The sequence below is a fragment of the Hemitrygon akajei genome, chromosome 23, assembly GCF_048418815.1.
Source record: "Hemitrygon akajei chromosome 23, sHemAka1.3, whole genome shotgun sequence".
NCBI classification, from domain to species: domain Eukaryota; kingdom Metazoa; phylum Chordata; class Chondrichthyes; order Myliobatiformes; family Dasyatidae; genus Hemitrygon; species Hemitrygon akajei.
Window position 1 is genome coordinate 49,520,937 of NC_133146.1, and position 16,366 is coordinate 49,537,302.

Here is a 16,366-nt window from a genome sequence, read left to right on the forward strand (position 1 = left end):
TTTTGCTACAACAAGTGTATGGGACATTGGAAAAAAAGTTGAATTTCCCCATGGGGATGAATAAAGTATCTATCTATCTATCTATCTATGCCACGAATTAGCAATGGTAAAGATAGACTGATAAAGCAGATGAATGTGTGACTGAAGAACTGGTGCAGTGGGCAAGGTTTCATATTTCTGGATCATTGGCACCTTGTCTGGGTTAGGTATCACCTGTACGAAAAAGACGGGTTGCATCTGAATCCAGGGGGAGCCAACATCCTTTCGGCAGGTTTGCTAGAGCTGTTCGGGAGGGTTTAAACAAATTTGGCAGGGAGAGGATAACCAGAGTGATTGGGCTGAGGAAGGGACATTTGGTCTACAAGTAGATGCATTATGCAGTGAGACTGTGAGGAAGGACAGGCAGATGACAGGGCAAAATTGCAGTCAGTGTGTTAAGTTGAAAAGTAGCATGGGTGCAAAATCAAAAAGAGGGATGAATAGTGCATCTGAAGGTGTTAGATTTGAAACCACACAGTATAAGGATAGGGTAGATGATGTGGTTAGAGATTGGCAGGTATGACATGGGCATTGCTGAGTTGTGGCTGAAAGAAAATTATAGTTGGAAGCTTAGCATCCAAGGATACACATTATATCAAAAGGACAGGCAGGTAGACAAAGGATAAAGGGAGCTCTGTTGATAAAGAATTGAAATCAAATTCTTAGCTAGAGATGACGTAGGATCAGAAGATGTGGAATCTTTGTGAGTTAAGAAACTGCAAGAGTAAAAAGGCCCTGATGGAAGTTGTATACAGGATTGCAAACAATATCCAGGATGTGGGATATGAGTTACAATGGAGATAGAAAAGGCCTAGAAAGGGCAAAGTTATAATATTCATGGGGGATTTCAAAGTGCAGATAGATTGGGAAAATCAGGTTGGTGCTAAATCCCAAAAGAAGAATTTGTAGAATGTCTATGAGCTGGTATTTTAGAGGAGCTTGTGGTTCAGCCCAATAAGGGAAAGGCAGTTCTGTATTGGGTGTTGTTTAATGAAACAAACTTGATTAGGGAGCTTAAGGTAAAAGAACCTTAGGAGTATTAATATTATAATAATATAATGGAATATGATAGAATTCAGCCTGCTGTTTGAGAGAGAGAGAGAGCTAGAGTTAGGAATATCAGTATTACAGTAGAGTAAAGGGAATTACAGAGGCACTAGAGAGAAGCAGGCCAAAGTTGAGTGGAAGAGGACACTAGCAAGGATGATGGCAGAATAGCAATATCTGGAATTTCTGGGAGCAATTCAGAATGCACAAGATAGATACCTCCCAAAGATGAAGGGGTATTTTAAAGGCAGGATAACACAATTGTGGCTGACAATGAAAGTCAAAGACAGCACAAAAGCAAAAGAGAGGATATATAAATATCACAAAGATTAATGGGAAGTTAGAGGATTAGGAAGCCTGTTGAAATGAACAGAAGGCAACTAAGAAAGTCATAAAGAGAGAAAAGATTAAATGTGAAGGTAAGATAAGCACGAAAGCTTTTTTCAGATATATAAAAAGTAAAAGAGAGCTGAGCGTAGATATCGAACAGTTGGAAAATGACACTGAAGAAGCAGTAATGGGGGACAGAAATGGGAGATGGAACTTAATAAGCAGTTTGCATCAGTCTTCACTGTGGAATACACCAGCGGTATGCTTGAAATTCAGGAGTGCCTGTGGGTTATTACTAAGGAGAAAGTGCATGGGAAGCTGAAATGGCTGAAGGTAGATAAGTCACCTGAACCAGGGGACCTGCAACCCAGGGTTCTGTAAGAGGTAGCTAAAGAGGTTGTGGAGAATTGGCAGTGATCCTTTAAGAATCACTAGATTCTGGAATGGTTCCTGAGGACTCAAAAATTGCAAATGTCACTCCACTCTTTAAGAAAGCAGGGAGGAAGGAAAAAGAAGAAATTGTAGGCCACAGACAAGAGAAAATATGCTGGAAATCCAAGTAATACCTGCAAAATGCTGGAGGAGCTCAGCAGGCTAGGCAGCATCAATCGAAAAGTGTAAACAGTTGACTTTGCGGGCTGAAACCCTTCATCAGGATTGGATAAAGAGATGAGAAGTCGTAATAAGAAAGTGGAGGAGGGAGATGGGTAGGTAAGGAGATGAGGTGAGGGGGGGAATGGAGAATGGCGAAGGGGAAAATAGAGGTCCATTACTGGAAGTTTGAGAAATCATGCCATCAGATTGGTCAGTTATAGGTCAGTTAGTCTGACTTCAGTGGTTGGGAAGAGGAGTCTATTATTAAGGATGAGGTTTCGGGGTACTTTGGGTGGGGGGCACATGATAAAATAGGCCAAAGCCCCAAAGCCAGCATGTTTATCTTAAGGGAAAACCTTGTCTGCCAAATCTGTGGGAATTCTTTGAGAAGATAACAAACAGGATAGAGAAAGGAGAGTCAGTGGATGTTTTTATTTGAATTTCCAGAAGGCACTTGACAAGGTGCTGTACAGAGGCTTCTTAATGAGATAAGAGCCTATGGTATTATGGGAAAGGTACTAGCATGGATAGAGTATTGGATGACTGTCAGGATGCAAAGAATAGGAATAAAAGGGACCTTTTCTGGTTGGCTGACAGTGACTACCAGTGTACCATAGGAATCGGAATTTGGATCTGTTTTTTTACATTGTATGCCAATAATTTGGATGACGGGTTTGACGACTTCTTGGCCAAGTTTTTGGATGATATAAAGACATGTGGAGGAGCAGATAGTGTTGAGGAAGTGGGGCATCTGCTAAAGGCCTAGACAGATTGGAAGGATGGGCAAAGCAGTAGCAAATGGAATACAGTGTAGGGAAGTATATTGTCATGCTCTTCAGAAAAAGGAATAAAAGCATAGACTATTTTCCAACGAGGAAGAAAATTCAAAAATTCAGAGGTACAAAGGGATTTGAGAGTCCTTGTGCAGGTTTCCCTAAAGGTTAACTTGGCTGAGTTGATGGTAAAAAAGGCAAATGCAATGTTGGCATTCCTTTCGAGAGGACTAGAATAGTCATTGCGGAAGCTCACCCTACTCTTCTTTGGCACCAGTATGATTGATTCTCCTTTGAAGCAGGTGGAAACTTCTAATTGCAATGAGATGTCCTTGAATTCTTCAGCCAGCTGGTCTGCACCGATTTTCAATATCCTTCTAGGTACACTATGAGGACCTAATGCCTTGTTAGGATTCACCCCCTTGACGGATATCCTGACGTTAGCCTTAAAGAGATAGAAATCATGGAGTCGCTAGATACTGTGGTGATTTGCACAGGCATGGCATTATTCTCCCTTCAAGCATGCATAAAAGTACGGAGCTATTTAGGGAGAGGGGCATTGCTGCCATTTATGTTGTTATGTTTCACCTTATGGGAAATAATGGCATGCAAACACTGTCATAGCTGTTATGCATCCAACTGTTTCTTTAACTTCAATTGGACTTGTCTTTTCACTCTGGTGATGGCCTTCCTTGTGTCATACCTGGATTTATAGTAGGATTCTGGATAACCAGTCTTGAACACCGCAGGTCTATCCCTTAGCTGACTGCAATTCAGCTGATCCATCCATGGCGTTCCTGTTTGGGAAAATACAAGTTCTCAAAGGAACACACTCAACCACACAGGTCCCGAGGAAGTTGGTGATGGGCATGACACATTCATTCAGATCCAAAGGCGATTCCATGAACATAGCCCGGTCAACCAATTTAAAGCAGTTCTGTAAATGTTCTTACACCTATCTTGAAAATACTTCTGCTATCATACCCACTGGTGCTGTGGAGCTCAGTCTCTGCCTATCTACCAGGAGTAGAAGCATAGCCAGATGATTGAACTCAGCCAAGTTTGGGAGTGGGATGGCACAGTAAGCATTTTGGTTGGTGGTGTAACAGTGATTGACAGTGCTGGCTTCTCTGGTTTTGCATTTGATAGGCTGGCCGTAGTTTGTCAGAGACCTCTTCAAGCTGGCTTTGAAGATCACCCCTGTGATGATCGTGAAGCCATCAAGGTGTGCCGTCTTGGGACTTTTGATCGTGGTATTCAGCCTCCCCAATGCTAGTTTGATATTTGCCAATAGTGGAATGTACACTGAAACCTGGATGCTGGTGAAGAACTCCTTCGGAATACAGAACAGACGACACTTGATGTTCTGGTTGAAGGAACAGGAATCTGACAGGACTGCCATGTCTGTGCACCATGATGAGTTAATCAAATGAAAATGCTGCTGCCTCTGCCTAATGACGCCATCCAGTCCATTCAGTGGATATTGTAGCTGTACTGTATCAAACGAGGAAATGACTATGAATACATTAGTAAATCAATTTGAGTCAAGTACCTTACATTTACTAGCATGATCCCACTTAAGAGACAACCAATTACTTTAACAGATTATAATTTCAATCCGAGATGACTTGTATGGGATAATCTTTTCAGATTTAATGCATTAGTGAAGATAAATTAATTAGTATTTTTGCAATGATTGAAGAGATTGCTAAACTATGTGAAAACTGAATTTTGTTACAATACAGTAAATGTTTCCATTAAAACATTGATACTTACTATTTTTCCACTAGTGTTAAGGGTATTTTTCACCTTTTCTTGACATTTCTTCTGTGTTTATCCCTCTATTATGAATACTGTAAACTTCCTGATTTATCATTTATTCTGTTTCTTTCCTATTAATGTATATTTTTATGTTTCTTACAATGATGAATAGTCCACATTCTGTTAAGCAAGTGTGTAGTAGACTATTTTGTCTGAATTTGTTTGTGAGCTGAAAGCCTTATTGTAGTCTTGGCTTGGGCATGGTTTAAAGGACTGGATTCCAGAGGTGAGGTGAGAGTGATGGCAGTTGTTATCAAGATAAATTTTGACTGAGAGCAACATCAAGAGCCCCGGCAAAACTGAACTCAATGGGTCAATGGGCAGCAAAGAGGAAAACACATACACTTCAAAGGAAGATGGTTGTGTTTTTTGGAGATCAATATCGTATCTGTAAGGGTTTGCTTCAGGAGTTCTTCAGGGCAGTGTGATAGGCCAACCATCTTCAGTTGCTTCACCAAATCAAATAAGACGCATGGCCAAGTGGTTAAGGTGTTGGTCTAGTGATCCAAAGGTCGCTAGTTTGAGCCTCAGCTAATGCAGCGTATTGTGTCTTTGAGCAAGGCACTTAACCACACATTGCTCTGTGACGACACTGGTGCCAAGCTGTATTGGCATTGCCCTTCCCTTGGACAACATCAGTGGCATGGAGAAGGGAGACTTACAGCATGGGCAACTGCCAGTCTCCCATACAACCCTGCTCAGGCCTGCATCCTGGAAACTTTCCAAGGCGCAAATCCATGGTGTCCAGAAACTAACAGATGCCTATACATAAGATTATAAGGCCAGAGGTGTGGAAATTCACTGATTATTTCATCTGCAACTTTGCAGAAAATAAAACAGTCAACTCCTGCTTTCATTAGGATCTAGCTAACTTCATACTTGATCTGATAAGCAAAAAGTTACACTTATGGCACACTAGTACCAAGCACCAACAATCTCCAAGAAGAGTGTTAAACTGCCAAAGCCTGGTGCATTCATTCTCATTGTTATTGCTGTCAAACGTTGATTTGATATCATGCTGATTTCCTCCTCTGCAATGCTTGCCAGAAACTCAGTTAGGACAGCCTCATAAATATTATGCTAGCAAGAACAGATCAAAGTCTGGATGTCCAGACACAAGTGATTCATCTCCTAACACGCCAAAGCCTTTCTGCTATCCACAGGGCTTCAGTCAAGAATGTCAGCCTTTGAAGCTCTAGGCTTCTGGATCCATTATGTTCCTCACATTCCATTGATTCTAACTTTTGCTCAGATTAGGGCATCATTCCACAATGTATTTAGGCACCAACATAGTGCTCTAAGCTCTCTGTGTCATTATGATGTTGGTTCCAATTCAGTGGACCTTTAGGTTCAGAAGAGTATTTACTTTAATTTTGAGATACAGTACAGTAACAGGATCTACTAATCTAATGGGGTCGAACCACCCAGTTACATCCATGTGACCAATTAGCCTACTAACCTGTACATCTTTGGATTGTGGGAGGAAACCTGGAGGGAATTCATATGGTCACGGGGAGAATGTTCAAACTCCTTGCAGAGAGTGCCAGAGTTGAACCTGAGACTCTGCCACTGTAATAGTGTTATGGTAACCACTAAGCTATCTTACCTCCCCAGTAACTTGTTGTCATCTGTAGCTACTTGTATTTTGTTGTCCATTTTTAAAGTATTTTTTTGTAATAAAATGCTCTGTAGCTTGATCATTTTCTGTATCACATCGAATTTGCACCATCTTTGAACAAACTACACATTTCTTGGACGGTATTTTAAAAACACCTGATGATACAGCCTTTGTCCTGAATATATTAATCTCCTGACTTTAGACTGTAGAGAAATTTGCTAACCTAATTCACAGTATCACATTTTTCTCATTGTCATGATCACAAATCATGCCAGTAGTTCAAGTGGTTCAATCTAATATCAGAGAATGTAAATAGTATACAACCTGAAATTCTTACTCTTTGCAGACACCCATGAAACAAAAAAAAGCAAATGAATGACAGAGACATCAGAATTCCAAAGCCCCCTCCCACCCTCCCACACTCAAGCAGCAGCAGAAGCATTGACCCACCTCTTCCCCCTTCTTGCACCAGCAAAGGCACCCCCTTACCATGCAAGCAATAGCAAAAGCCCCCAAAGAGACATTCATCTAGAGTCCATCAAAAACTTCAGTCCATAACCCAACGCTCTGGTATTCCAAACAGCTGAAGCAAATATTATCCTTAAAATATAATAATATATATGAATTACATTTCATCTTGTCATTTATATGAAAAAAGCCATGTAAATTGAAATTAGGTAACACTGTATCCCATTCGTAGGATGTACCAGCAATTATTATTGTCATGCAGTAAAGCTGTGTAGGGAGCAGTTAATGACAAACATACATTATTTGATAAGTGTAGCATTGTACTCTATTATTCAATTGTTCTATTTTTATTATCTCTGCATACCTTCTGCATAAATGCAGTATTTTTCTTCGTATGTTGGTGTAATTAAGTCAGGCTGCAGAGGGAGGCCTGTTATCTTGGCCCTACATCAGTTGTAGTACAGCAGATGAAGGAATGAGATAGATGACCGAAACATCCTGAATCAATCATGTTTTCACCACAGTAAAAGAAAGTGCTGGAAATTCTTTAATATACAAGTCACTCACTGCTGCAACTTATATTTACACACGGGGCATTAATAAATGTTGCTTCAGATTTATTTATACAGACTAAACATAAACTACTTTGATATGACTGTACTACTGTATTTCTTGCAGAAGATAAAATGAGCCAATTAGTACTCCAATGCTGAGTCAAACATACCTAGAAATGAACTGCTATTGATATAATACTATGTTTGTTCAATAGATATTAAAACAACTATGAACAATTATTGTGTTTATACTGTAATTTAAAAATGTGAAAACCAGTGCTATGAAATATACGTATTCTTAGCTGTTTTTGGACTTGAGTAGAATTTCAATTTGCACATAATTCCTTGTGTGCCTCTTTCCCATGGCAATTTGCAACATTACTCAGGAAATGGCACTCTCTCTCTCGACTCTATTATGTAGGTTTTCAAACTGGGTGGTGAGGCCCTTAGAGGTTTTGATAATGTTAGAAGGGAGTTGTAATTATAACATGAACATATGGTCATTATTTATAATTAGAGTGGAGAATGATGGGGGTGAAGGGGTAGAGAAAACAAATCTGTAGTGGGATGTAGAATACCCGCTGCAAGCCTCAATTACAGTGGCAGCACAGCTCTTTGACCTCTTTCCTGTCATGCAGCCAGATAATAATTATCTCTATCATTTCCACACTATCATTACTCTACTCATTGATAGTGTTGTCTTAGTTAGGAGTACCCTGAAATCAGGAAGATTGTACGCTTGAGTGGCACGATACTGTAGTGATTACCACGTTGCTTTACGAGCCAGTGATCACCGATCAGCGTTCAATTCATGCCGCAAAATGTTTGTGTATTCTCCCCGTGACTGGGTGGGTTTCCTCCCACATTCAAAAGAGGCACGGTTAGGGTTGGTGAGTTGCGGGCATGCCACATTGATGTCAGAAGCATGGCGACACTCGTGGGCTGCCCCACACATCCTTTGTTGCTTTGATGCAAGCAACGCATTTCACTGTATGGTTTGAATGAACATGTGACAAATAAAGCTCATCTTTAGGTCTTAACCTTTACATCCCACTCCAGAAGCTTGAGCATACAAAAAAAATCTTTCGCAAGAATATTCAGTCCAGCAGTTGGTATTCCATGGCACAATCTTTCTCATAAGATGTTAAACCAAGCCCCTATCTATCCTTTTTCAAAAGATCTAGTAACATCATTTTAAAGGGGTTTACTCCCCAAGTGTTGTGTTGGCACGTGGCCAAGTGGTTAAGACATTCGTCTAGTTATCTGAAGGTCGCTAGTTCGAGCATTGGCTGAGGCTTGCGTGTGTGTCCTTGAGCAAGGCACTTAACCACACATTGCTCTGCGACGACACTGGTGCCAAGCTGTATGGGTCCTAATGCCCTTCCCTTGGACAACATCGGTGGCGTGGAGAGGGGAGGCTTGCAGCTTGGGCAACTGCCGGTCTTCCATAAAAAAAAACCTTGCCCAGGCTTGCGCCCTGGAAACTTTCCAAGGTGCAAATCCATGGTCTATCGAGACTAACGGAGGCCTACTACAATTCCCCAAGTGACTGTGCTCCAGGCTCATCTCCCACAAACAAACTGCCACATTTCCTACATATCAGATGTACTTCACAATCAAAGTATTACAGATGCTGGAAGGAAAACAGAAATTGCTCGAACCAACATTCGGCCAATTACAGATCAGCCAGCATTTGCAGGGACAGAAATAAATTCAACATGCTGAAAATGTATATAAGTGTATTCACCCTACTTCCTGTCCTTATCAAGCCCACTCTCATATTAACCTGGAGCAGATCTCATTGCCCAGGGCCTGCTCACTCAAAATTCAGACAGAACGTAAGACATAGGAGAAAAATAAGGCCAGGCAACCCATTCAGTAATGGCGAGACTTTAGTGATAACTGGGTCTCAGTTACAGTACCTCTGAGGTTGCCCCTCAGCAATGCCTCACAGCTTTGGCAGGAAGAAAATCTGGGAGAAGAGTTGTCACTTTGGTCGAAGCCTGTGAGTTTTGTAAGAGATTTTGAGATGTCTCTGATGCAAAAAGGCACAAAAGCGACTTAATGACGAAAAACTGAAATGATAACAGAAATAAGCTAAGTACACATACCAAATTAAAGGAAAATCATTAAATATAACTAGCATGGGTTACTTTCCTTTCCAAATCTCCTGTGCAGGAATCAGAGATTTTATCGTGTTAGATCTGGATAGCATTGAATTCCAGAGGTAGATCCAATGACATCCATAAAGTGTCCAATAAAGAGGTGGCATCTGAAACTCAGCTCATCCTGAGAATGGTACCAAATGCAGAATTTGCTTTCCTGTGACTGGTTCAAACTCCAGCAACAGTCAACTTGATTTGGCTCGGTGCTTCAGACGAGACATCATAGAGGCATCAACTTGAGCAGTCCAGAAATGCGCCCCTTTAGTCCACTGAGTCTCCGCCAACAATCAAGCAACACTTATTCTGTTCCTGCTTTGTTCTCCCCACTTTCCCATCACCTTTCTTCCACCATCACGCAGGAGACAATATACAATAGTCAACTAACCTACCAATCCACAATGTCTTTGGGACATGGGAAGAGCCTAGAGCACATGAGGGAAACCCGTGCGGTCAAAGGGTGAACACTGAACACACACAGAATTGCACCGGAGGTTAAAATTGAATGTGGGTCGCTTAAGCTGTGAGGTAACAGATCCATTAAGTGTGCTACTGCACTGACGGTTGATCTTAAACATTAACTCTGCTTCTCTCTCCGCAATACACTGCAGTAATTGCTGACTGTTATCAGCATTTTCTGTTTTAGAGTCAAAGAATCAAGGAGTGGTATTCAGAGATTTGATAGTGTCGGGTAAAAGTGGTGCAGTCACTATTCATTAGGAGAAGATGCTTGGGAAGCTGAAATGTCTAAAGGTCACCAGGGACCAGATGTACTATACATCAGGCTTCTGAAAGAGGTAGCTGAAGAGTCTGTGGAGGCATTAGCAGTCATCTTTCAAGAATCACTAAATTTTGGAATGGCTCGAGAGGACTGGAAAATTGCAAATGTCACTCCACTCTTCAAGCAGGGAAGGAGGCAGAAGACTGGAAATTGTCGGCCAGTGGCCTGACTTCAGTGGGTAAGATTTTGGAGCCCATTGTTAAAGATGAGGTTTTGGGGAACTTGGAAGCACACAATAAGATAGGCTGGTCAGCATGGTTTCAGAAGGGGAAATCTCGCTTGACAAATCTGTTGGAATTCTTTGAGAAAGTAAAGTCAGGACTTGCAGATTGAGTCAGTAGTAAGGAGGGCAAATGCAATTTCAGCACCCATTTCAAGAGGACAAGAGTGGAATGGTATAATGTTGAGGCATTTTAAGGCATTGATTAGACCGCGCTTGGAGTACTGTGATCAATTTTGGGCCCCATATCTAAGAAAGGATGTACTCACATTGGAGATTTACAAAAAATATCATAGGAATGAAAGGGTTAACATATGAGGAGCATTTGATGGCTCTGAGCCTGTACTCACTGGAGTTCAGGAGGACGAGGGGGGATCTCATTGAAACCTACAAAATATTGAAAGACCTAGATAGAGTGAATGGGGAGAGGATGTTTCCGATAGTAGGAAAATCTCAGAATAGAAGGAAGAAGAGGAATTTCTTTAGCCAGACGGTGGTGAATTTGTGGATTTCATTACCACAGACAGATGTGAAGGCCAAAGCAATGGGTATATTTAAAGTGGAATTTGATATGTACTTAATTAGTAAGGGTGTTAAAAGTTATGAAAAGGCAAAAGAATCAAGTTGATCGGGATAATAAATCAGCCATGGTGGAGTGGCGGAGCAGACTCAATGGGACAAATGGCCTGGTTCTGTTCCTATCTCTTATGGTCTTAGCTCCACCTTAGCACCATTGATAACGCGAGAACATGTACTTTGCCCCTCTTCCTGAATGACCAGCTCTTTGTTTTGCTGACATTGAGGGAATGATTGCCGTCTTGGCACCATGCCACTAGACTCTATCTCCTTCCTGTACACCGTCCCAGCATTCTTTGAGCGCTGACTCACGGTGGTGGTAACATCTGCAAACTTGTAGATGGAGTTAGAGTGGAATCTGGCTATGTTTGTAAACTTGTAGGGAGTAAGGTAAGCGGCTGAGGATGCGCCCACTTCAAGTTATGCTCAAGGTGTTACTGCTTCTCCTTACTGAAGGTGATCTGACGGTGAGCAAATTTCACGACAAATGCCGGCGATAATAAACCTGATTCTGATTCTGTCGGTCGGGATGTCAAAGATCCAGTTGCAGAGGGAGGGCCTAGGACTAGGAGTTTGGGCATAAGTCTATTAGAAATTATTGTATTGAAGGTGGAGTCAAAGTCAATACATAGGAGTCTAGAAATTTTGTTATTCAGATGTTGTATACATTCACATCCTAGTTGTTAATATACATAGATCACCAGCAATAATTTATCCTAGCACTGAATTCTATGGTACGCAACTGATCATGGACTTCCAGTCAGAAAAATATCCTTTCTTCACCACTCTCTGTCTCCTTACACCAATCCAATTTTAGATCAAATTAACCAGATCTTCTTGGATCCCATGTGTCTTAAATTTCTGGATCGATCTACCATGTGGAATCTTGTCAAATGTCTTAATAAAGTTCATCTGGGAATGCAGTTAGACGAGAAGCTAGACTGGACTGCCAACACAGATGCCTTGTGCAGGAAGGCACAGAGTCGACTGTACTTCCTTAGAAGGTTGGCGTCATTCAATGTTTGTAGTGAGATGCTGAAGTTGTTCTATAAGTCAGTTGTGGAGAGCGCCCTCTTCTTTGTGGTGGCGTGTTGGGGAGGCAGCATTAAGAAGAGGGACGCCTCACGTCTTAATAAGCTGGTAAGGAAGGCGGGCTCTGTCGTGGGCACAGAACTGGAGAGTATGACATCGGTAGCAGAGCGAAGGGCGCTGAGTAGGCTACGGTCAATCATGGAAAACCCTGAACATCCTCTGCATAGCACCATCCAGAGACAGAGAAGCAGCTTCAGCAGCAGGCTGCTATCGATGCAATGCTCCTCAGACAGGATGAAGAGATCATTACTCCCCAATGCCATTCGGCTTTATAATTCAACCGCCAGGGGTAAGATATGTTAAAGTGCTGGGGTTAGGACTGAGCTTAAGTTACCATTCAATGTATTTTAGTAAACTATTTAAGAACTTTTGAAAAGCTATTTATTAATGCTTTTTGAGAGGGTGATTTTAGATGCATATCATATTTATACTGAGTTAAGTATTGTATGTAATTAGTTTTGCTACAATAAGTGTATGGGACATTGGAAAAAATGTTGAATTTCCCCATGGGGATGAATAAAGTATCTATCTATCTATCATATAGTCATGTATAACCAACCTGGCTTCATCAGTCTCCTGAGTTACCTCATTAAAAAACTCAAATTTTTAATGGGTGAGCAGCATGGTAGCATAATGGCTGGCACATCGCTTTAAGGTACAGATGACCTGGGTTCAATTCCTGCTGCTGCCTGTAAGGAGTTTGTATCTTCTCCCCATGACTGTGTGGATTTCCTCTGGGTGCTCCGGTTTCCTCCCACAGTCCAAAAACATACCAGTTGGTAGGTTAATTGGTCATTGTAAATTGTTCCCATGATTAGGCTGAGATTAAATCAGGGGATTGCTGGGCAGCAGAGCTTGAAGGCCCAAAAGGGCCTATTCTGAGCTGTATTTCCATAAGTAAGTAAATAAGTAAATGTGTGAGGCAGGATTTCCCCACACAAGGTCCAGCTGAGTATGAGTAGGTTTTCTTCAATAATTTTCCTTCCACTGGCATTAGGCTCATTGGTTTGTAATTGCTATTCTTATCCCAGCTGCATGTCTTAAGGAAAGAAATCCTCGAGTTCTGCTCCAATTTTGTGGTACCTTGCCTATGGCTAATAAAAATGTCTGCCAGCTATCTCCCGCTTTGCTTTCCTTAGCAAAGTGGTATAGATCTCATCCAGCCCTTGGTACTTATCAGTCTTTATGCATCCCAAGATATTTGATACTTCCTCCATCTTCACACTGACCTGATAATCCATGTAGCCATCCCTGAACTTGCAGTCTTTCACATTGTTTCACTTGGTGAATACAGATGGGAAGTATTCATTTGGGACCTCATTCATGTCGCCAGGCTCCACACTCAGATTTTCTCCTTTGTTCCTTCAAGAGTCCTACTCTTTCTTTACAGTACTGTACAAAGTACATAGGCACACATACACACATGTCACACCCCTCTCGCACCCTTGCCATTCCCAACATCCTTTGCTCCCAGCAGAACTGTGTAAGAGTCTTAGACACTCCAGCTATATGTATATATGTGCCCAAGACTTCTTCAAAGTACAGCGGCTAATTCAGTTGTAATTCCTTGTCTATATACTTTATCCTGAAATTGAGAAATGCAAATGTTTCTTATTCTTTATATAAAAAATAAATCATTACAAATATATGGCTAACCCTTATGAATATCGCATGGAAGAATGTAAGCCGCTAATATTGACTGTGAACTTTGTCAAATGTATAATATCAGTTTGACCAGCTCATTTAAACAGTTCTTTCTTTAAGCTTTCCTCCCATCAACCCTCCCTTCTAGTAAAGTCAATGGAAGCAACATTTTACAGGTGCTTAATTGAGTGGCAGAGCTAAGATCACACATTTTATATTGTCACCTGAAGTGAACGTTATCTTCAATGACATCATGATGTGAAGAGAAAGATTTCTTGCCTGGAGCTCCTGAAAGATAGTTTGTAGGTCAATTTATGAAACTGGTGAGAACAGATTTTGAAAAAACTTTAAACAGATGCTTCAGACAGAGATTGTGAACATTTAAAGTCCCTGCATTCAAATATTTTTGTTCTTAGTATACAATAATGTAGTTTAACCTCCTTTTTTTATACATTTATGGTCAGTGAAATAAAAATGCTGCTATTTTGCTATGAAAAAAATAGATCTAGAACTCATATTAATACAGCAATCAACTGACCATTCTGAAAGCAGTCAGTTTTGGAATTTCTTTTTTGTAAACTATCTTTTGTTATGAGTGCTATTTACACTAATCACATTATTTTTCTTTCTTTAAGTGAATCACAATGACAATGGAGTTAAATAAAACATGAGATAATGAAGTTATATTCTCAGAAATCATCAGGCTTTGAAATTTTATATGGTGACTTATTATCAAGGAACCTGCATATTGTGGAGTTTTAGAAACTTAAACCCCAAGCAAACTAGAATTTTTTTTTTCATTGTTTTGAAGGGTTTTTTAAGGCGTGAGTGAAAAAGGAGCATAATTGAACCCCTCGGTTTGTCTCCCATTCCATCTTTGGAATATTGACTGAGCTTTGTAACTCAATATATAGAAAATCAGTGATGCAGATGATGCACCAGTACATTAATATGCTGTCCCCGTATATTACATGCTGCACCATCCAGATACCAGGATGTTACTTCACAGTATCTAGGGTCACTACTTTTCTGTTTGATTCTTTTGTAGCCTTAAACAGAAGGGACTCGGGTTACTCTGTTAACATCTGTGAAATTGCCTGTCCATCCATGAATACAAACACAATATTAAATTATTTATAAGAAAAACCTATGACCCTTCAGATGTTTTTTAGAGAGTCACTATCACGATGTCAAAACCATTTTGGTAGTTTTACAGTTCACTGCATAAACAACTTTTCTCCTTCGTCACTCAATGGTTTGTGCTCAAATTTACATGAGTGCTGTGAACATGTTAGTTTAGTAAATCAAGTCTTCTTGGAAGACAAACAAAATTTCAGCACGAAAATATGTATTCCCACATTTATTTCTTCATTTTTCTGTGCAGTATCAGAACATTTATTTGTGTTGTGTATTTATGCTATTACTTGTTAATAGTTTATTTTTTTATTTAGGCTGTTAAATCAACACCAAATAAAACTTGTAATATTCTAAATATCTTTAATATTTCAGGTTTATCTGAAGAAGCTAAAGATAATCTGGAGCATTGTATTTTTATGACACATCCTCATTCCAGAGCACCTACATCTGAGGTAAAGATTTATAAAAACTAAACATAAAATATTTGTGGCAAGTTTGCAATGTAGAATTTTGTTATTTTGCATTTTTAATCATTATATTTATAATTTTAAGTTTGTTTTATTCTGTTCCCACATTCCTCTATCTATGTTATGTCCCTTATCTAATTAATCTTTTCCCTACTCTTACATATATAACTTGAGCTGTCTATCCATTCCATCATCATATCTTCCATCATTATGATACAGTGATAAGGCAATAATTTGTGACTTGATGATACACATTTTCAGTCATGCATGTACAGGAATTAATGGGACAAAGTTCCGTTTCTCCAATATTTGCCCAGATTTCAATAGGTTTGCCATTTTTTGTCAAAAAGTAATTGGGAAATCCATTAATACCCTTAAATTCATACACATTTCTTCCTTAATGCCATCACAGCTTAGGAGTATGCTATTCCAAAATAATTCAAGCTGCTGCATCTTGAATACATGAATCACTACACAAAAGCTAGGTCCCTGTGCTCCATAACATTAACGAAAGTGTTCTCAGACTAATGATTAGTCATTTTATCTGCAGTGAGTCATGTGCATCTGAAATTGAAAAACTGAGTTGCCTATGACTATATTTGTTGGAATACAGTAGAATGAGAGTGGCTCATGTACAAATGTATAGATTAGTACACTTGGTAAATTGGTAACTGCTTTACTTTTGTCACATGTACTGAGGAACAGTGAAAAAATTTTTGTGCAAACCGTTCGCACAGTTCAATCATTACATTGATGAATTGAGGCAGTACAAGGTAAAATAATAACTGAGTGCAGAATAAAATGTTGCAGTACAGTGAAAATGCAGTGCAAGTAGACAATAAGGTGCAAGGTCACAATGAGTTAGATTGTTACGTCAATGGAACATCTCATTGAACTAGAGAAATAGTTTTATACTGTAACAGTGGAATGGAAGCTGTCCTTCAGACTTTTGCAATGTACTTTGACACTTTTGTATCTTCTACCCAATTGGAGGTGGGGGTGAAGAGAGAATGTTCAGGGTGGGTGGGGTCTTTGATTATGCT

At 40.1% G+C, this 16,366-nt stretch overlaps 1 protein-coding gene and 1 long non-coding RNA gene across 7 annotated transcripts in view; one reads left to right on the forward strand and one right to left on the reverse strand.

Moving 5' to 3' along the window:
* c23h10orf90 (chromosome 23 C10orf90 homolog) overlaps positions 1 to 16,366 on the forward strand; it is a 198,192-nt gene that overhangs the window by 120,580 nt on the left and 61,246 nt on the right. For all 4 annotated transcript variants that reach the window (XM_073027586.1, XM_073027582.1, XM_073027585.1 and 1 more), the window contains exon 4: positions 15,229 to 15,308. In XM_073027586.1, the coding sequence (XP_072883687.1) occupies positions 15,229 to 15,308 (80 nt within the window). The remainder of the gene's footprint in view (positions 1 to 15,228; positions 15,309 to 16,366) is intronic.
* Positions 1 to 16,366, reverse strand: part of LOC140715421 (uncharacterized) — a 123,964-nt gene that overhangs the window by 43,350 nt on the left and 64,248 nt on the right. For all 3 annotated transcript variants that reach the window (XR_012096131.1, XR_012096132.1, XR_012096133.1), the window contains exon 3: positions 13,944 to 14,007. This is a non-coding gene — a long non-coding RNA (uncharacterized lncRNA). The remainder of the gene's footprint in view (positions 1 to 13,943; positions 14,008 to 16,366) is intronic.